This window comes from Oncorhynchus nerka, linkage group LG22 (genome assembly GCF_034236695.1).
Source record: "Oncorhynchus nerka isolate Pitt River linkage group LG22, Oner_Uvic_2.0, whole genome shotgun sequence".
NCBI classification, from domain to species: domain Eukaryota; kingdom Metazoa; phylum Chordata; class Actinopteri; order Salmoniformes; family Salmonidae; genus Oncorhynchus; species Oncorhynchus nerka.
The window spans coordinates 71,520,089-71,543,056 of NC_088417.1; the positions used below are offsets into that span (position 1 = coordinate 71,520,089).

The 22,968-nt window shown below is 40.9% G+C and overlaps 2 protein-coding genes across 3 annotated transcripts in view; both read left to right on the top strand.

Annotated features, from left to right (window-relative positions):
* LOC115105611 (kidney mitochondrial carrier protein 1-like) overlaps window positions 1-5,904 on the top strand; it is a 16,432-nt gene extending 10,528 nt beyond the window's left edge. Inside the window, exon 8 of the mRNA XM_029627838.2 lies at window positions 17-5,904. Coding sequence (XP_029483698.2) covers window positions 17-58 — 42 coding nt within the window. The 3' untranslated portion in view covers window positions 59-5,904. The remainder of the gene's footprint in view (window positions 1-16) is intronic.
* A 956-nt stretch (window positions 5,905-6,860) lies between these two features.
* pof1b (POF1B actin binding protein) overlaps window positions 6,861-22,968 on the top strand; it is an 80,026-nt gene continuing 63,918 nt past the window's right edge. The window contains exons 1-2 of one of the 2 annotated variants that reach the window (XM_065007361.1): window positions 6,861-7,427; window positions 9,954-10,076. In XM_065007361.1, the coding sequence (XP_064863433.1) occupies window positions 7,089-7,427; window positions 9,954-10,076 (462 nt within the window). In that variant the 5' untranslated portion in view covers window positions 6,861-7,088. The remainder of the gene's footprint in view (window positions 7,428-9,953; window positions 10,077-22,968) is intronic. The other variant, XM_065007362.1, reaches the window with a different exon arrangement.

Genomic DNA, 22,968 nt, shown 5'->3' on the forward strand with positions numbered 1-22,968 from the left:
AACCAGAGCTATTTAGTTCTTCATCACGTTCGAACAGCTGAAGAAACTCAACTTGTAGTTGGAACAGGAAGTGGACACTCCGTCGGATTAGATGCAGGGATGGGCAACTCCAGTCCTCGGAGGCCGGAGTGTTGTCCCACTTCTTCCCCATCCCTAGAAAACACCACTGATTAAGGCCAGGCACCATACATACCCTATTGGCCAGGCACCATACATACCCTAAAGAAATCTTAATCATATAACAATCAACTTTTCCTAGTTGAATGTAGACAAAGTTTTGTATACATGTTTGAAATATTAAGATATGCAAATTAGGTAATACATATACATATTTGCATACCATACAAATTCATTTTTTATAGATGCTGGATGAATTCTGCCTAGACGTTTGTTTCAGTTTAAGACACTCCAGGACCGGACTTGTCCAGAGCAGATTCTGGATAAACTTTTTATCTTTAAAATACGAAAGACTTGTGTAATAAAACATTTTAAAAAATGTTATCTAGAATTTAAAAAAGTTATATCAACAATTCCCCCTGGGCAAGTCTGGAGAATGTATCTAAGGATAACTACACACAATTCAAAAGCAGTTGCTTCTGAAGCTGAGAAAAACAAGTTGGCTGTGTGGTGCCTGGCCTTAAACTGAAGATCATGATTAGTTGATTATTGGAGTCCAGTGTGTTAGCTTGGGCTAAAGTGTGACAACAATCAGGCCCCCGAGGACTGGAGTTGCCCATTACTGGTATATACTGTGTTGGAGAGCGGGAAACCCCACAACACCCCAGCCCACGTGTCAAACTCTTTCCATGGAGGGCCGAGTGTCCAGGTTTTCGCTTCTCCCTTGTACTTGATTGATGAATTAAGGTCACTAATTAGTAAAGAACTCCTCACACCTGGTTGTCTAGGTCTTATTTGAAAGGAAAAAACAAAAACCACTAGGCCAGAGTTATTCATCTCTTACTCTACGAGCCTGCTGGTTTTCTGTTCTACCTGATAATTAATTGCACACACCTGGTATCTCAGGTCTAAATCAGTCCCTGATTAGAGGGGAACTATGAAAAATGCAGTGGAACTGGCTTTGAGGTCTAGAGTTGAGTTTGAAAACACTAGGCCCTGCATGGAATGAGTTTGACGCCTCAAGCCCTTCGTCCTTGTTACATTCACAATCCCTCCCTCTGTCACACAATCTATATGTCTGTGCATGCTCATCTAAGTGTTATTTTAGTTTTATTTGAACTTTTAATAATATTGATAGTATAAAAAAACAAACATTTAAAGTTATTAGTTGTATTATGTTTTTTTAAAACACTTCTTCATACCCTTCAACCACCCTTGAGGCCTCTCCTGGCAGCTAAACATTAGGTTGTAGCTGAGGACGGAAGCCTGTTTGGGCCAATAGGTATTAGATAGGTACGTTGCCTGCCAGCTTGCTACCTTCTTAGTGAGGAGGAGGACTATCCTGGGAGGAATGGGAACTGGAGATCTACTTGAGCTTATTTAGAGAGATGTGGAATGGGCCTCTGATTGTGTCTGACCTAGTTTTTAACCGCATCTCTGCTCTGCATGGGACATGCAGGAAAAAGACAAAGGTTTTGTGTAATTTCAGCCAGAAAGTAGTGCTCACGAGCCAAAACTGGTTCTGAAAATTGTGCACAGTTGTGTACGTCAACTATTTTGTACATGTTCCATCCTGAAATTTAAAAAAAAAAAATCTTCCTACAATTCGTATGATATGTTACGTATTCCAATTCATACAATATGTTACAAATGTAAAGATCTGGTTCAATCTCTTTAAATGTTTAGAATTGTAGGTTTGCCTGTCTGATCTGACATTTGAATAATCTATTCACTGTTTTGGGCAACACTAGCTAGCAGAGGATGCATGATGGGTTAACCGGGTTTTTATTGTCAAATCATTTATTCTCAATGACTTACCTTTTTAATAAAAGGTTACAATAGATTCTGTTTACTCTGTTAGAGGAACTCAGGACAAAGCTGAGACTGTATCTGTATGGCCAATAAGATGGGATTGGGGACTCTTTTGTCATTACTTGAATGCAGTCTGTTGTTGAGCCAAAGCCACCAGTTGTTCCCCGAAGAGTGACTGCTTTCTGTGCATGTCACTACAAAAAAAAAAAAAAAACCTGATAAGTTGTTGGCGCACGCACAAATTCTACTGTAAAAAACATGTCACTTTTTGTCAGAAGGTAGTAGAACTATTGAAAGGTTTTAGATTATGTTATTTTCCTTTGCCCTCTCCAAGTCCCCTGAGCTCTGTGTGAAACAGAGTTCTGTTTTTTCTTGCCCGGAACAGGCATTGCAGTGGAAGCAATTAAGACATTTCTTGGACCTGCCTGGTTGTCATGGTGATTCCCATAAAAGTACATTATGTACAGAGAGACACACATGTGAAGGCGGATACACCATATTGTGACAGGCATGTCTAGCTTGTACATAAAGCTACTTCAGAGTACTTGCTTTTTGTTTCTATTTTGAGGTTTGCGTAAAGCCCTGAATAGAAATGGCCTGTAGTACTAGGATATGGGGGTCGTAGTACCAAAGTGTGCATGTACTGTACTGCACCGCTGTTGTAAAGCTCTGTCCCTGAATAGGTCTGAACTGCACTGTTACATACTTACTCAAGCCTTACACTTTACTTTCATAATAATGTTTCTAATTTCTATGATGCCTCTGCCTCATGTCCCATGGTCATGTTGAGTTGTGTTTTTATTAGAATGACAAGTTTTGTTGTAGCATTTCCAGATCATGTATATGGCTGTTAGGTGTGAGAGATGTGGGTGTTATGTACTGTGTAATTAATTGAAACCAACGTCCTGTTTTCTTTAGGTTTGATTTTTACAGATCATGCTTACGGGCGGCAGATGGCCTAGCGTTTAGAGTGTTCGGTCAGTGACCGAAAGGTTGCTAGTTCAAAGCCCTGAGGCAACAAGTTGAAAAATGTGTCTGTGCCCTTGAGCAAGGAACTTAGCCCTAATTGCTCCATGATCGCCGTTGATAATGGCAGACCCTGGCCGTGACTCCACTCTCCAAGGGTGTCTGAGGGGGAGTTGGGAGATGAAACAAAAAAAACAAAAAACCTATCACAAATGCGTATGAATACAAACTTGTAAATGTGTGAAATAGGACAATTATAAGCATTAATTTGTTGTTTCAGCAGTCATGTTTTAATAAGCCGTCCTTTCAGCTTTTTCAGCTTTACCATGATGATGTAATAATTTTGTCCCACAGAGAATAATGTGTGGGTTTCTTTCCTTTTAAACACATCCATTGTTTGTGTGGAAGAGACTATTATATTGGCTAATATATTTAGTCAGATTTATTGAAAAATATGAATGAATAACTTATATTTTTATTGGATCGAATTTCTTTCCAAAGCTTTATCTATTTTTTAAATAACCTCATGTTTTCCCATATGAACTTAACAAAGAACACTTTCTTGAAGTCTTGAACTTGTTTCCCCTTTACTCAAAAATGCAGAGTATGTTATGTAGTTATTTGTCTCTAATTGCTGTTATTTTATAATGATTATTGGACAATTATTGCATTTATACAACCCATATAGTTGGCTCCAGCTGCATTCTGGTATCCACAAATTGATTATTACTTGGGTGATCAGTACATTTTCAGTTTATTCACTTCAGGGAGTGATTTGAATTTCCAATTTAAGAATAGAAAAAACCCTAATTGAAAATGGATTCAATCATTGTATTGGAATTTCAGAATTGACCAACCCTGAATGCTTTCTCTTCATAATCCTGTCTATCTTCTTATATCATGAAAATGACAGTACAATGTTGTCATTCAGCTGTTACCATTTGACTCCTTAGACTTGCCTTACTGTATTGTTTTTCAGTTCCTTCAGAAAGTATTCATACCCTTTGACTTATTCCACATTTTGTTGTTACAGCCTGAATTCAAAATTGATTTTCTCACCCATCTACACCCAATGCCCCAGAATGACAGTGAAAACACATTTTTAGACATTTTTGCAACTGTATTGAAAAATGAAATACAAAAATATCTCATTTACATACACCTACTTATTCCAGGGTTTTTCTTTATTTTTCTTTATTTTTTTACTATTTTCTACACTGTAGAATAATAGTGAAGACATAAACTATGAAATAACACATATGGAATCATGTAGGAGAAAAAAAAGTATTAAACAAATAAAAATATATTTTATATTTGAGATCATTCATAGTAGCCACCTTTAGTGTGTGCAAAGCTGTCATCAAGGCTAAGTATTCACACCCCTGAGTCAATACATGTTAGAATCACCTTTGGCAGTGATTTACAGCTGTGAGTCTTTCTGGGTAAGTCTCTAAGAATTTTGCACACCTGGATTGTACAATATTTGCACATTATTATTTAAACAATTCTTCAAGCTCTGTCAAGTTGATTGGTCATTGTAAGACAGCCATTTTCAAGTCTTGCCATAGATTTTCAAGCCAATTAAGACAAAACTGTAACTAGACCACTCAGGAACATTCAATGTCTTCTTGGTAAGCAGCTCCAGTGTATATTTGGCCTTGTATTTTAGGTTATTGTCCTGCTGAAAGGTGAATTGGTGTCTGTTGGTAAGCAGACTGAACCAGGTTTTCCTCTAGAATTTTGCCTGTGCTTAGTTCCATTCCGTTCCTTTTTATCCCCCCAAAAAACACCCTTCCTGATGACAAGCATACCCCTAACATGACCACCATGCTTGAAAATATGACCTCATGTTTTCCCATATATGAAGAGTGGTACTCAGTGACGTTGTATTGGATTTGTCCCAAACATAACACTTTGTATTCACGACATAAAGTACATTTCTTTGCCACATTTTTAACTGTTGTACATTCGTGCCTTATTGCAAACAGGATACATGTTTTGGAATATTGTTTATTCTGTACAGGTGTCTTTCTTTTCACTCTGTCATTTAAGTTAGTTTTGTGAAGTAACTCCAATGTTGTTGATCCATCCTCAGTTTTCTCCTATCACCTCATGGAGAAATACCTGAGCGGTTTCCTTCCTCTCCGGCAACTGAGTTAGGAAGGATACATGCATTTTGTAGTCATTGGGTGCATTGATACACCATCCAAAGTGTAATTAATAACTTCACTGTGCTCAAAGGGATATTCAATGTTTGATTTTTTTTTTGACCCAATAGGTGCCACCCTTTGCGAGGCATTGGACCTCCCTGGTCTTTCTGGTTTAATCTGTGCTGTATATGTGGGGTACAGAGATGAGGCAGTCATTCAAAAATCATGTTAAACACAATTATTGCACACAGTGAGTCCATGTAACTTATTATGTGACTTGTTAAGCACATTTCTCCTGAACTTATTTATGCTTGCCATAACAAAGGGGTTGAGTACTTATTGACTCAAGACATTTCAGCTTTTAATTTTTTAATTAATAAAAAAAACAATGTCAAGCATAAATCCCTTTGATAATATGTGGTATTGTGTGTAGGCCAGTGACACAAAATCTACATTTTAATCCATTTTCAATTCCGGCTGTAACACAACAAAATATGGAAGAAGTCAAGTGGTATGAATGCTTTCTGAAGGCATTGTATATTTTGATGACAGTAAATCGTATTTATTTCTGTTTTCGTGGTTGTATTCTCTACTGCTGTATGACTCAGCTGGCTGGGACACTGTTTGGTCTCTGTCAAATCTTTTAGCCTGTCATATTACCTGGTCATGTGCACTTTGGTAAAATGTCTGTCGATAAAACGGTATTTGCAATCATATTTATAATCGTTTTGCTTGTTTAGTCAATTGATTGTATGATTGATTAGTTATGTGTAAACTATTTTCAGTTACAGATTGGATTTGGCTTTGTATAAATAACAAGTATGTATACTTCCGAAATAAAATACAGCATATCCACTGATGGTTTTGATACATCCATCAGTGATCTATTTAAGCAATAAGGCCCGAGGGGGTGTGGTATATGGTCAATATACCACGGCTAAGAGCTGTCCGTGGTATATTGGCCATATATCACAAACCCCCGAGGCGCCTTATTGCTATTATAAACTGGTTACCAATGTAATTAGTGCAGTATAAATGTTTTGTCATACCCGTGTTATATGGTCTGATATCAAATCAAACTTTATTTGTCATATGTGCCGAATACAAAAAGTGTAAACCTTACCGTGAAATGCTTACTTACAAGCCCTTAACCAGCAGTGCAGTTCAAGAACAGTTAAGACATGATTTACCAAATAAAATAATAAAAAGTAACACAATAACATAACGAGGCTATACAGGTGGTACTGGTACCGAGTCAGTGTGCGGGGGTACAGGTTAGTTGAGGTAATTTGTACATGTAGGTAGGGGTGAAGTGACTATGCATAGATAATAAACAGCGTGGTTGTCAGCCAATCGGTATTCAGGGCTCGAGCCACCCAGTTTATCATTATTTTTAAGCACCGAACACAAGGGTGGACAGTTGAATAACCAAGTAAGAAGGAAATTACCTTCTTACTTGATTTTAGAATGTGCTCACAATAATTGTCTCACTGTACCACAGGTCAAAATAGACTATGCATTATATTTATATATATATATATATATATATATATATAAGGCAGGATTTCCAAAAATCGAACGCACCTCCGCAGGCTGTAGTAGCCTACAGGTCAACACCTGGAACAATCATACAGATTACAATTGTATACAGTGTATCTGTGGCCTGCCCTGTATTGTATATGTTGGTTGCCTCCCACATTACATGTTCTAGTCCATTCAGGTAGGCGACATTCCATCTGATTTGAGAACGAGGCATTCTATGTCAGCAAGTCATTTGCATAGATCGCCGCCCTCCAACGCTTTAGTTGCGTAGTCTATTATGCAAATCACTTTCTCTTTCAAGGAAGTTCAGCGTTTCATATGGACTGGACTTACTTGATTTAGCCTTCACTCTGAAACTATTTTTTATGAAGTAGGCTGTTCGATTGTCTTCGATAATAAAGGTCGCATGCGAGCACACATGGTCTAACAAGGCCACTTTGGATAAACTTGGTAAATACCCGTTTTCAAAGTTTCTGTCTGGGCGTAATTCATCGCAGCAAGATGTCTATTCACAATACCTCCACATCATACAGGACCGTCAGCGTCTCTTCGGACCCGGCCACCACAGTTCTATCCTCGGGCCAATACATCGACGGTTACAGAACTATGAGTGTTTCGCCTGCTCCGGTACAGTATGGTATCGGTAATGGCTACGAGACCGTGCGCTACCTGATGCCCGTACAGCAGCCGATGCAGCAGCAGCAGATGCAGTACGTACTGGTCAACCAGGCCCCTCAGGTTATGCAGCAAATGGTGTCACCTGTATATTTGCAGAGTATGCAGAGGGTCAGCGTGAGTAGTTTGGAAGAATCTGACATCTACCGACAACAAAATGTAGAGGTGAGTTCATTACAACACACTGTATGATGGGGTTAATGAACAAATGGGGTTAATGCCTAAAAGAGTATGAGTTTAACATTTTATAATATTTGTATATAATTTATTTAAAGAATGGTAAGAACTGTTTACACTTGAGAATCATCTTACTGATGATCTTTGGCTCTCATTAGAAAATCCACCCATGTGCAAATAAGAGAACGGTTTGTCAGTGCAGGTCGACATGACAGGTATATCATAATCTACCCAGTGCATTGTCTTTACACCATTCATTCTTTCTTTGATACTGTACAGAAAAAAGCCACATGCTTGTGATAGTGATTTGGCAGTAGGCTAAAGGAACAACAATTTGCTCCAGTATAACCCCGAGGGCTTCATTTGAACAAACCTAATGCAATGGTAAATCTAAGCTTTGGTGGTAACCCTAGGGGTGTGTCAGAAATACTTTTGCTATTTTCACAACCAGAATTATGGGCGCATAGCTGGTGGTGGCGGGAAACGGGTGGGTTTTGATGAATAAACAAGTTGAAGGTTTGTAGAGGCTTGGTCCCTCACTGGCCAATCAGAAAGTGTTCCATGGCTAAATATGTGGTTCGTTCAAGTTGTGCATTTATGGTCTTTTATGTATTGCGTTGTCATCCACTCCAATTTGAATGTTAGCCCAATATAGAGCCTAGTATGTTAAATAGCCCACAGAAACAAAATAACAAAATGTAGACCTATCCCTAATTTGCTAAATATGTTTAACATCATTTTTAACATTAAATGCATGGCTTCAATATGGAAATATATTGTTAGCATACCATTTGCACTGATATAGGCCTACTGTAAAATGCATTATGTCTGAGCCATGGACATGCCAAACGTTGTCAATAAGCAAGATTGCATTCACTATAAATTAGACCTTTAAAGAGAGTGAATAATTCTAATAAAATGTAACAACAACTTGTTTTAAATAGGCTATGTCTACAGTTAGAGGCACCATCATTTCTCCCCGTGGGCATATAATATTAGGCCTAAAAGACAACGTAGACTATGGAGGTTTTTACACACATTCAAACTTTTCACAGGACCCGGAAAAAGATCTGTCCACTCACCGTTACTGCTTTCAAATATATATATAGCTATAGCATACCATCGCTGTTGATATGGTCAGTAGTGCCTTTGCCACGTGAAAGGTAAACAAACAAACAGGAAATATAACCTACAAGCGGATTCAGCACCATGGACAGAAAAGTATCGCGATTTGACAGTTCGGTCCAACAGAGGAAAGTGGAAGAGTTTTTTAAAATCAAAATGATAAAGTATTTTTAAATGACTTGATGTTCCTAAACAAGTTTCCTACAGTCACTGACACCTTTCATGGAATGGGCATTGCACATAATGAGTCTAAACATTTCAGAGAAGATGGACAAAAATCATGTCCAATATAAATAAATAAAAAACAATGCCTGTTGACTATTTTGCTGTTTGTGATATTTTCATAAAACATTGGTGATGTAGGCCTACATAAGGCTACTGTTTGTGATATTTTCATAAAACATTGGTGATGTAGGCCTACACAAGGCTACTGTTTGTGATATTTTCATAAAACATTGGTGATGTAGGCCTACATAAGGCTACTGTTTGTGATATTTTCATAAAACATTGGTGATGTAGGCCTACATAAGGCTACTGTTTGTGATATTTTCATAAAACATTGGTGATGTAGGCCTACATAAGGCTACTGTTTGTGATATTTTCATAAAACATTGGTGATGTAGGCCTACATAAGGCTACTGTTTGTGATATTTTCATAAAACATTGGTGATGTAGGCCTACATAAGGCTACTGTTTGTGCCTCAGCTGGTAAAATCAATGCCATAACCAATTACATTAGGTGGGCCTACCTCTAAGACCAGCTTTTGGTCGGTCTTAAATATCTCTGGTTGCGCTCACTGAAATTGGCATATTGGTGCATGTTTTTAAGGACACACCTCATATTTCCGCCCCTCTCACCTCAGAACAAGACCGTTGATGTTAGACAGGTAAATTGCCAAACCTGTCGTAGGTCTGGAAAATGCCAGTATGCCAATTTCTACGCAATTTTCAAAATGGCAAACTAACGGATGTTTGACATTTGAGCCTCCTTTATACTTCCAGCCTGAAAATGCATCTCTGAGCCTGAGAAAAGCACACAGATGAAAGAAGCATGCTTTCCTGAATGCTTGTCTTTGCTTGGATCCCACAGGGTACTCCTGTTACGGAGCCACACCTAGTCAAGCTTAAACCAGCCGTCACACCTTATTACAACTAAATAATAAATCAACTTCTTACACCCCTCTGATTCAGCAGCCCCAGTCATCACTCTTATCTGCAGCAGTGTTTCTCGTTGAACTTTCAGGTTCATCATCAAACCAGTGCCACAGAAATACAAGTATTTTTCCTTCTTAGAAATGTAACACAAATTACATAGTAAGTGCTACCAGTAATATTCTAGAGAACCTATACTCTTAATGACCCTGTGCCTGTTTTTTTTGCTTTCTTCAGAATATCGATGGGAAAACTCCTTCTGTCTTCAGCCAGACATCTAGCTCCATCAAGAGCCCTGAGCCTGGTGTCGGAGAGGAGGAAGAGGAGGAGGAGGAGGAAGAAGAGGAGGAGGAGGAGGTGGTGAGAGGGACTATACACACCTGCACACACATCAAATTTACTTGCGTACTGCTCTTCACACAGACACACACACATACACCTTCCTACATGCAAACCTGTTTAGTGCACATGAAAGCATCTAATTACACATGCACACACACACCTGCACAGGGCACACACACAAATATGCACTGACACACGCAAGACCTGACATGCACCCATTTTAATTTTATTCAAAATACTATTGTAAGGAAACCAGCTGCGATAGGATTGTGAGTTTGCCCAACAAAAAATATGTTGAGCAAACTCACAACAAAAAGTTTGTGTGTGAACATTTTGTTGAGCAAACTCTCAATGGCAGCTGGTTGCCTTACAATTGTATGTTGAATCAACACCTTTTGTTTTCACAGTGTGGGTGTACAGCACTGCACTTAAGTCAATTATTCATGCAAGTAGTCATGCAAGCACACTGTAAATAATGCTGAGAGCTAACACACACACACTACAGTCCTGGAATATATTTGCCTGCCTGGACCTTTATTTCTGGAGTCAGGTCTATTGACCGCTTATGACCCTTGACCCTGTTCACAGCTGTTTCTCAAATAACTTTTATGGAACTATGGTAATTACCTAATGGTGCGGTCATTGTATTGAGCACTTAAGCTTGGCCTAGTTTGACCTAGTGGCTTTGGAGCTTTTAACACGCCTTTACCAGAACAATGAGCCAATCACACATACACACCTTTGACTAAAGTTTGGCCTTTTCGATACAGTTGGTTTTATGAATAGAGAACACTACCAGTATTACAGTTGAACTTTGTTCATCAGCATTGTCCCTAGTCTTATGCAACACTGTGCGTGGGGCCAGGTTAGGGTGCGGCATGCCACCCTGTTACCAAGAAGCCTTCGCTGTGGTCAGAGGCGGCAGCTCTTTTTGATCAGACCAGAGATGCCATGATGATAGCTGTTGTCAAAACAGAGAAAAAAAATGTATTCATGTGTGGTGTTGTTATCACCTAGCTTTCATTTCAATTTGCCGTTCAGTATTGTCTTGTCAAATAATCATCACGGCGTACTTGGGTCATGTCAAAGTGTGTGTGACTGAGTGTGTGAGTACATGTGTGTGTGTTAATGTGTAGATTGTGTCTGACCGAGGATATCTTTTTAGCCACTTGAAGAGGCATACTGAGCGTCGGAGGAGTTATTAGCATATTGTCTTTGTTTAAGTTGTTCTAGGTTATTGTCATCTCACTTTGTGTTGTGACATGCCTACATTGTTCAGGCTTGCATTCAACATATTTTAAGAATATAGTTAAGCATTCATGAATTCCAAGATCAAGACGCTTCAGGGCGTACAGCCATAGACTTAACGTTCTTCAGGGATTCAGTTTTCCTTTCTCACTGAATCACATAGAACATATCCATTAATCACTACTGATTGTCAGGTACATTGTGAAGGGAGGACTGATCCAGCTTGTTCCTAACCACACCACACCTACGTGTGTTATTGTATCTGGAAGAGTTGAGGTTGAAAGACAGAATTCTAGGTTTCTTACTTTCTTCACACTAAGGAAAAACCGCATCACTCTAACGTGAATGTTAGTTTCCTCCTATAAAGATGTTGGGATTTAAAGTGATGTATCAAAACAAATTTCAGTCAGCTTTGTTGCCCTGAGGGAGTAAGATAATCACTTATCTTCTAATCTTCTGCTTGCATAACTAAGGAAAATGTAGGCAAGTTAGTAGACGGCTGTACACACAGGAACTTTCTCTCACCCCCAAATTAGATTACTTTGTGCAGGCCCGGTCTTGGCCACTCTGCTGCCCTAGGCGAGGCAAAAGTAATTGCAGCCCTTCTAAACCCTGCAAATCTACACAAGTCCCAGTAAGCAAAATTATGTTGAAAAGACGTCATTAATATGAATTTGAAGTTGAAGTTAGGTTCATTTTAGTTTCTGAATGAAAGGTTAAAATACTTATTTCCCGGACGTTGAAATTAGGTTCATTATCGGTTCTGAATGAAAGTTGATAAGACGTCAGTTATAGATGTCTATTTTTGGGCCAAATCATTTTGGGCCAAATCAAGGCTGGTCCAGACCATACCAAATCTGAAACAAACATTGATGTCTATTTTTGGACCAAATCAATGCTGGTCCAGACCGGACCAAATCCGAACCAAACATGGTCATCAATGATTGGTTCAAGGCCTGTCCGGACCGCCCCCCAAAAAGACAGCCGGACCAGACAGGACCAAAAAAAGATGTCCAAAAGATATCAGTGTTGGTCCGTGCTTAATTGGGTGTAGCCTACAGATACCGATAATATCTGTCAATTATAATGTTTGACTGCGGGGAAATTAAATGTTGTCATTTTTTCACACTGAATTCTTGTACGTTTCCTTCCAAAAGAGAAATTGTCCAATAACTATGCTTCAAATGTTGTGTCATTATTGTCACAATGTATGAAATCATCATGAGAATGGCCGCAAGTGTTCAGATGAGCATGACATTCCCTTTTTTCAACCTATTTATTGAATATCTGTTGAATTATCGTCCGATACTGATATAGCGGTAAAAGGCCAATATCGACGATCATAAACCGATATATCGGTCAGACTCTAAATGTTTCTATGCAAACTTGTTTTTTGCATATAGGCAGCAGCCAGTTTAATTGCCATTTGGATCTAGACAGGTTCTTTCAGTCTCTGGCCTGTATTCCCACGATACACTAACAGCCCAGCGATGATAATGACTGGGCGTGGCATTTTATTGGCACACTGCTGCCCTTGATGATTGGGAAGACAAGGTACATACAGGTAGTTGATTACTCAATAACTAGTGGTTACAGGCCTGTACACGGTAAAATGGTTTGCTGATCATTTTCAATTCTGTGTTGTATGTGTTGAGTGCTGTGCGTGTGTGCCTGGGTGTGCATGCGCGAGTTTGTGTGTTTGTGTATGACCAAACAGACCTACATTTTATTTGCATATGTCCTTGTTATTGTTTATCTTATGCCTTCACATTCCTGTGAGGTCCCTCCAGTGTCAAATGGTCAGACTGTTAGAAAGCTAACATGCCCTCCCACTCTACACAGGCAGTGTCACAATACCCCAGACTCTGCTGTTACAGTGTAATACTGATGCCCTGGTTCATACTCCTGTCCTGACCTACATCAGTATTCACATGGACACACAGGGCCTTTGTGGATAAGGCAATAAAGTCTAGAAGGACTGGACACACTTCCAGGTAGAGCCATCATGATGTATTGCCTTCAGGTTTTAGATTACAGATGGATACATACTTAAAGGGGATTGCTGTCTCAGATTCTATTAAAAAAAATACATTTGTTTTGAAGGGATCACATTTTTATTTAGATCAAATTGTATGTGATACAAACCATATACAAGTGTGCTTTTCACTCTAGATAAATGAGTGTCTGGGTTAATAAGTGCTTTCTTTAGAAAATGGAGGAATTTGAAATAGGATCTGATCAATGACTATATAATGTCTGTGTTTAATAATATCCTACTCCCCCCAGAGAGGGAAAGCTGGTTCAGCTGGATGGGTGTTGTACAGTGTAGTATGGATTTTAAGGGCAATTCCATGATAGCATAGCCTGGAAATAGGTTTGGTATCTCAGATTAATCTGTCAGTTCTCACATAGAAACTTAATTGGGAGGAAGGATGTTTGATATGCTTTTACATTTGTAACACAAACCATTTTTGAGAAAATCATGATTAAAGTGACAATTTTAGGCCTTTTTTTTTTTAGAGCTATACAGGCCTCATGTAAGGCCCTATGATCCATGAACTGTACATTATACAGACAACACCTCCTGTGTGCTCTAAAATATGGAGCATCGCTACATTCTAAAATACGATTTTACACATGAATGAGAACTCCCTCAGCTGGTGATTTGCTAAATGCGCAATCCTACAGGTTAATGTACATTTCTATGTATAAAATGTATCATTTCCTCAGAAGGAGCAGAGAGCCACCCTGGAAATGTTATGTGTTTTAAGAGTATATTGTTCTAAAAATAAGCTAAATCAAAAAAGGGGCCTTTAATGTGATTTTTTAAATTTCAGAATATAGCCATACATATTTTATAGCACACTGTTAGGAGTATGACACCAAGGTTTTGTCTGTATCATGTACGGTTCATGGATCATAGGGCATGTATACAGTGGGGCAAAAAAGTATTTAGTCAGCCACCAATTGTGCAATTGTGTAAAGGAAAGAATGAATGGGGCCATGTATCGTGAGATTTTGAGTGAAAACCTCCTTCCATCAGCAAGGGCATTGAAGATGAAACATGACTGGGTCTTTCAGCATGACAATGATCCCAAACACACCGCCCGGGCAACGAAGGAGTGACTTCGTAAGAAGCATTTCAAGGTCCTGGAGTGGCCTAGCCAGTCTCCAGATCTCAACCCCATAGAAAATCTTTGAAGGGAGTTGAAAGTCCAGCAACAGCCCCAAAACATCACTGCTCTAGAGGAGATCTGCATGGAGGAATGGGCCAAAATACCAGCAACAGTGTGTGAAAACCTTGTGAAGACTTACAGAAAACGTTTGACCTCTGTCATTGCCAACAAAGGGTATATAACAAAGTATTGAGATAAACTTTTGTTATTGACCAAATACTTATTTTCCACCATAATTTGCAAATTAATTAATTAAAAATCCTACAATGTGATCTTCTGGACTTTTTTTTCTCATTTTGTCTGTCATAGTTGAAGTGTACCTATGATGAAAATTACAGGCCTCTCTCATCTTTTTAAGTAGACGAACTTGCACAATTGGTGGCTGACTAAATACTTATTTGCCACCACTGTAGGTCTAAAAGAGGCCTAAAATGGTCACTATCATCATGATTTTCTCAAAAAATGGGTTGTGATACAAATGTAAAAAGCATGTTAAACATCCTTCCTCCCAATGAAGTGAGAATTGCCAGAGCACTCTGTGGTACCTAAAAATATCTTTGGACTAAGCTGCTGTGGAATTGCCCATAAAATACAATCTCCTAACAGCAATCCCTCAGAGCTGGTTGTTAATTAACTATGATAAGGATAAGCATATTCAGCTCATAATGACATGTTGTCTTGACTCACAGCCAACATCCTAATGATATAGCCCATGTGCATGCAATACAACATCGTAAGATAAGAATGTAAAATAGAAGGGCTTGTTTGTTTCGGCATTCTTCTAGCACAATATCTATAGCTCAGCTAACACCTTTATAGTTCTCCTTCTCTTTTATCTGCTTCTCCCTGCTTTCCCACCGTTTCTCCTGCTTTACGATCACTCTCACCCTGCCATACCATTACCCCATAGTTTTCTCTCCCATACCATTACCCCATAGTTTTCTCTCCCAAACCATTACCCCATAGTTCTCTCCCATACCATTACCCCATAGTTCTCTCCCATACCACTACCCCATAGTTTTCTCTCCCATACCATTACCTCATAGTTCTCTCCCATACCATTACCCCATAGTTTTCTCTCCCATACCATTACCTCATAGTTCTCTCCCATACCATTACCCCATAGTTCTCTCCTATACCATTACCCCATAGTTTTCTGTCCCATACCATTACCCCATAGTTTTCTGTCCCATACCATTACCCCATAGTTTTCTCTCCCATACCATTACCCCATAGTTCTCTCCCATACCATTACCCCATAGTTCTCTCCTATACCATTACCCCATAGTTTTCTCTCCTATACCATTACCCCATAGTTTTCTGTCCCATACCATTACCCCATAGTTTTCTGTCCCATACCATTATCCCATAGTTTTCTCTCCTATACCATTACCCCATAGTTCTCTCCTATACCATTACCCCATAGTTTTCTGTCCCATACCATTACCCCATAGTTTTCTCCCCTATACCATTACCCCATAGTTTTCTCTCCCATACCATTACCCCATAGTTTTCTCCCCTATACCATTACCCCATAGTTTTCTCCCCTATACCATTACCCCATAGTTTTCTCTCCTATACCATTACCCCATAGTTCTCTCCTATACCATTACCCCATAGTTCTCTCCTATACCATTACCCCATAGTTTTCTGTCCCATACCATTACCCCATAGTTTTCTGTCCCATACCATTACCCCATAGTTTTCTCTCCCATACCATTACCCCATAGTTTTCTCTCCTATACCATTACCCCATAGTTTTCTCTCCTATACCAGTACCCCATAGTTTTCTCTCCTATACCATTACCCCATAGTTTTCTCTCCTATACCATTCTACAGCCTGAGGTCAGCATAACCCCTACACTAGTGCCCTGCTTCACTTAGAGACAGATATACAGTACCAGTGAAAGGTTTGGACACACCTACTCATTCAAGGGTTTTTCTTAATTTTTTACTATTTTCTACATTGTAAAATAATAGTGAAGACATCAACTATGAAATAACATATATGGAAGCATGTACAGTTGAAGTCGGAAGTTTACATACACTTAGGTTGGAGTCATTAAAATGTGTTTTTCGACCGCTCCACAAATTTCTTGTTAACATGATATAGTTTTGGCAAGTCGGTTAGGACATCTACTTTGTACATGACACAAGTAATTTTTTCAACAATTTACAGACAGATTATTTCACTTATAATTCACAATTCCAGTGGGTCAAAAGTTTACATCCACTAAGTTGACTGTGCCTTTAAACAGCTTGGGAAATTCCAGAAAATGATGTCATGGCTTTAGAAGCTTCTGATAGGCTAATTGACATAATTTGAGTCAATTGGAGGTGTACCTGTGGATGTACTTCAAGGCCTACCTTCAAACTCAGTGCCTCTTTGCTTGACATAATTGGGGGGGGGCAATCAGCCAAGACCTCAGAAAAAAAATTGTAGACCTCCACAAGTCTGGTTCGTCTTGGGAGCAATTTCCAAACGCCTGAAGGTACCACTTTCATCTGTACAAACAATAGTACGCACGCATAAACACCATGGGACCAGGCAGCCGTAATACCACTCAGGAAGGAGACGCGTTCTGAGATAAATGTACTTTGGTGCGAAAAGTGCAAATCAATCCCAGAACAACAGCAAATGACCTTGTGAAGATGCTGGGGGAAACAGGTACAAAAGTATCTATATCCACAGTAAAACGAGACCTATATCAACAGAACCTGAAAGGCCACTCAGCAAGGAAGAAGCCACTGCTCCAAAACCGCCATAAACAATCCAGACTATGGTTTGCAACTGCACATGGGGGACAAAGATCGTACTTTTTGGAGAAATGTCCTCTGGTCTGATGAAACAAAATAGAACTGTTTGGCCATAATGACCATCGTTATGTTTGGAAGAAAAAGGGGTAGGTTTGCAAGCCGACGAACATCATCCCAACCGTGAAGCACGGGGGTGGCAGCATCATGTTGTGGGCGTGCTTTGCTGCAGGAGGGACTGGTGCACTTCACAAAATAAATGGCATCATGAGGCAGGAAAATTATGTGGATATATTGAAGCAACATCTCAAGACATCAGTCAGGAAGTTAAAGCTTGGTCGCAAATGGGTCTTCCAAATGGACAATGACCCCAAGCATACTTCCAAAGTTGTGGCAAAATGGCTTAAGGACAAAAAGGTCAAGGTATTGGAGTGGCCATCACAAAGCCCTGACTTCAATCCTATAGAAAATGTGTGGGCTGAACTGAAAAAGCGTGTGCGAGCAAGGAGGCCTACAACCTGACTCAGTTACATCAGCTCTGTCAGGAGGAATGGCCCAAAATTCACCCAAATTATTGTAGGAAGCTTATGGAAGGCTACACAAAACATTTGACCCAAATCAACAATTTAAAGGCAATGCTACCAAATACTAATTGAGTGTATGTAAACTTCTGCCCCACTGGGAATGCGATGAAAGAAATAAAAGCTGAAAGAAATCATTCTCTCTACTATTATTCTGACATTTCACATTCTTGACCTAAGACAGGGAATTTGTACTCTGATTAAATGTCCGTAATTGTGAAAAACTGAGTTTAAATTGACTTGGCTAAGGTGTATGTAAACTTCCGACTTCAACTGTAGTAACCAAACAAGTGTTAAACAAATCAAAATATATTTTACATTTTAGATTCTTCAAAGTAGCCACCCTTTGCCTTGATGACAGCTTTGCACACTCTTAGCATTCTCTCAATCAGCTTCTCCTGGAATGCTTTTCCAACAGTCTTGAAGGAGTTCCCACATATACTGAGCACTTGTTGGCTGCATTTCCTTCACTCTGTGGTCCAACTCATCCCAAAACATCTCAATTGGGTTGAGGTTGGGTGATTGTGGAGGCCAGGTATTCAAATGCAGCACTCCATCACTCTAATTAGTCCCACTACACGCAAACCAGATGGGATGGTGTATTGCTGCAGAATGCTGTGGTAGCCATGCTGGTTAAGTGTGTTGAATTCTAAATAAATCACTGACAGTGTCACCAGCAAAGCACCCCCACACCATCACACCTCCTCCTCCATGCTTCATGGTGGGAACCCCACATGCGGAGATCATCCGTTCACCTACACTGCGTCTCACAAAGACACGGCAGTTGGAACCAAAAATCTCCAATTTGGACTCATCAGTCCAAAGGACCGATTTACACCGGTCTAATGTCTATTGCTCATGTTTCTTGGCCAAAGCAAATCTCTTCTCCTTATTGGTGTCCTTTAAAATCAAATCAAATTTTATTTGTCACATGCGCCGAATACAACAACCTTACAGTGAAATTCTTACTTACAAGCCCCTAACCAACAATGCAGTTTAGTAGTGGTTTCCTTTAGTAGTGGTTTCTTTGCAGCAATTCGACCATGAAGGCCTGATTCACACAGTCTCCTCTGAACAGTTGTTGTTGAAATGTGTCTGTAACTTTAACTCTGTGAGGTGCAATCTGAGGTGCAGTAAATTGCCAATTTCTGAGGCTGGTAACTCTAATGAACTTATCCTCTACAGCAAGGTAACTCTGGGTCTTCCTTTCCTGTGGCGGTCCTCATAAGATCCAGTTTGATCCAACTGTATTTGAAGAAACTTGAAATGTTCTGCGTTGACTGACCTTCTTTAAGTAATGATGGACTGTCATTTCTCTTTGCTTATTTGAGCTGTTCTTGCCATAATATGGACTTGGTCTTTTACCAAATAGGGCTATCTTCTGTATACTACCCCTACCTTGTCACAACACAGCTGATTGTCTCAAATTATTTTTTAAAGCTTAACAAGGCACACCTGTTAATAGAAATGCATTCCAGGTGACTACCTCATGAAGCTGGTTGAGAGAATGTCAAGAGTGTCACGCCCTGACCTTAGAGAGCCGTTTTATTTCTCTATTTGGTTAGGTCAGGGTGTGATTTGAGGTGGGCATTCTATGTTGTCTATTTCTTTGTTTTTGGCCGAGTATGGTTCCCAATCAGAGGCAGCTGTCTTTCGTTGTCTCTGATTGGGAATCATACTTAGGCAGCCATTTTCCAACTTTCTGTTGTGGGATCTTGTTTTTGCACAGTTGCTGTTAGCCCTGCAGAACTTTACGTTCGTTTATATTTTGTTGTTATTTGGTGTCATTTTTAATAAAAGAAAAATGTACGCCTACCACGCACCTGGTCTCATTCCGACGACAGCCGTAACAGAAGATCCAACCACCAAAGGACCAAGCAGCGTGGTCAGGAGGAATCTACCTGGGAGGAGATCCTAGACGGGAAAGGACCCTGGGCGCAGGCTGGAGAGTATCGCCGTCCGAAGGAGGAGATGGAGGCAGCTAAAGCGGAACGGCGACGTTACGAGGAGTTGGCTCAACGAAGCAAGCACGAGAGGCACACGGGGTGCACACGGGGAGATTAGCGGAGTCAGGGTTCAGACCTGAGCCAACTCCCCCGTGTTTACCATGGGGAGCGAGTGACTGGTCAACCACCCTGTTATCCGGTTCTGCTCACCATTCCTTCGGTGCGCGGCCACAGCCCGGTGTGCTCTCTGCAAGTTCCCCGCAGTTGCCGTGCTAGAGTGGGCATTCAGCCAGGTGGGATTGTGCCGGCTCAGCGTTCCTGGCCTCCGGTGCGTCTCTTCGGCCCACGTTATCCTGCGCCAGCTCTACGCACGGTATTCCCAGTTTGTCAGCACAACCCAGTGCGGCCTGTTCCAGCTCCCCGCACTTACCGGGCTACGAGGGGTATCCAGCCAGGACGAGTTGTGCCAGCTCTGCGCTCCAGACCTCCGGTGCGCCCCCACGGTCCAGTGTGTCCTGCGCTGGCTCTACGCACTATGCCTCCATTGCACCGTCATAGCTCAGTGCGTCCGGTGCCAGCTCTCCACAATCACCGAGCTAGAGTGCGTATCCAGCCAGGACGTGTTGTGGCAGCTCCACTCACTAGGCTGCCAGTATGTCTCCTCAGTCTGGTGAGACCTGTTCCGGCTCCACGTATGAAGCCTCCAGTGATGATCCATGGCCCGAAGCCTCCAGTGATAATCCATGGCACGAAGCCTCCAGTGATGATCCATGGCACTAAGCCTCCAGTGATAATCCATAGCCTGGAGCCTCTAGTGGTAATCCATGACACGAAGCCTCCAGTGATGATCCATGGCCTGGAGCCTGTGGTGATGATCCATGGCAAGGAGCCTGCAATGACGGTCCCCAGTCCGGAGCCTCCAGCGACAGTTCGCAGTCCAGAGCCTCCAGCGACGGTCCGCAGTACGGAGTCTTCAGCGACGAGCTGCAATCCAGAGCCTCCAGCGGGGGTTCCCAGTCCAGATCCTCCGGCAACGATCTGCAGTCCGGAGCCTCCAGCGGTGGTTCCCAGTTCAGAGTCTCCGGCGACGATCCATGGTCCGGTTGCACAGAGGCGGAGGGATCAGCGTAGGGAGCGGGGGCTACGTCCCGAACCGGAGCCGCCACCGAGGGTAGATCCCCACCGGACCCTCCCCTATAGGTTCACGTTTGTGGCCTGGAGTCCTCACCTTTGGTGGGTCACGCCCTAACCTTAGAGACAGGGGTCATGACAGGGGTCACGCCCTGTCATGCCCTGACCTTAGAGAGCCGTTTTATTTCTCTATTTAGTTAGGTCAGGGTGTGATTTGGGGTGGGCATTCTATGTTGTCTATTTCTTTGTTTTTGGCCGAGTATTGTTCCCAATCAGAGGCAGCTGTCTATCGTTGTCTCTGATTGGGAATCATACTTAGGCAGCCCTTTTTCCCACTTTCTGTTGTGGGATCTTGTTTTTGCACAGTTGCTGTTAGCCCTGCAGAACTTTACATTTGTTTATATTTGGTTGTTTTTTGGTGTCATTTTTAATAAAAGACAAATGTACGCCTACCACGCTGCACCTTGGTCTCCTTCCGACGACAGCTGTAACAAAGAGTGTGCAAAACTGTCATCAAGGCAAAGGGTGGCAACTTAATTTAACACTTTTTTTGGTTATTCCATATGTTATTTCATAGTTTTGATGTCTTCACTATTATTCTACAATGTATACAATAGTAAATATAAAGAAAAACCCTTGAATGAGTAAGTGTGTCCAAACTTTTGACTGGTACCATATAACTATATGGAAACAGATACAAATGTGGGATCTTATTTTAAGCCAGTTTGCTAGAGCTGAAAAATGATCCTGCAGTAACAGGAAATGTGCATTTTTATGTGGATTATATGGACATTTTCCATAAGGGAAAATCAAGTCTCAAAGTGGAATTTACAAACTTCAGAAGCCTTTTTAAACCTCAAATACACTACACATATAAACAAGCATTGCATGAAGTTCTCCTACAACAGGGTTATCAAATTAAAATATTTAGGTTTGACTCAAAGTGTATCTTGACCTTACAGTCTGGTAACCTATGTGTATTTGTATAGATATAGAGAAGTTTCACTCCGGGTTTAGCTAACCTCACCATTGTGCTTGAACTTAGTTATGCATGCCCAGTTCAGTTGTATCCATATAAGTTTAACTCCGTGCTATGGAGGGGCAGCAGCATAAAGTGTTTACAGAGCATGTTGTTTCTTGCCTCAGGTGTTGCTCTGTTCTCCAAACCGGTTGAGTGGCAGCCAGCTTTAGGGCCAAGCCTGTCACCATAACCTCTACCAACTACCTCTCTTTCACTGGAAGAATCCCTGGAATGTTTCCATATCAGACACACCCAACCAGGAGCCAGGCGGGGTTAAAGGACACTCTCCCTCCACACGGGTGATTACACCCAAAACACAGCCGTGCAGGCTGGAGCGAATAAGCCAAACTATCACTTATCTCTCCACATTAAAAAGCCCCTTATTAATAAAGCCTTGTCACTCATCACATAGTACAGTATATGTCATAATAATATATTGGATTTATTTATTTAACCTTTATTTAACAAGGCAAGTCAGTTAAGAACAAATTCTTATTCACAATGACAAACCCTAACCCGGACGACGCTGGGACAATTGTGCGCCGCCCTATGGGACTCCCAATCACAGCCGGTTGTGATACAGCCTGGAATTGAACCAGGGTCTGTAGTGATGCCTCTAGCACTGAGATGCAGTTCCTTCGACCGCTGCGCCACTCAGAAGCCCAAAGGTTAGCGTCCGACATGGTGCTAATATCTGAGATGTTATGACAGAAAGGGTAGGGGAGAGAGAATGGGAAATAGAGGGTGACAGTATTATTACAGTATTATAGAGCAGTGAGGAGGAGCTCCGTGGACCCTTTCTGTCCAGAAGTAATTTTGCCATTCAATGTAGCCATTGGCGCTCTATAGTTGCTTTTTTCTCAAGTTTTCTTGTGTCAATGAACTTGTGACATTCTTTGATTACTCATTATACTAATGAAGTCAGATTTAATCAATAAATACTATAGTCAGTTTAAAAATGGCTAAGGGTACACAAGACTGTGTACATATCTGGCTGTGTTGGCTAAATCACTACATATACCATCGGACCAAGCGGGGAGAGGCTGCCCGTTT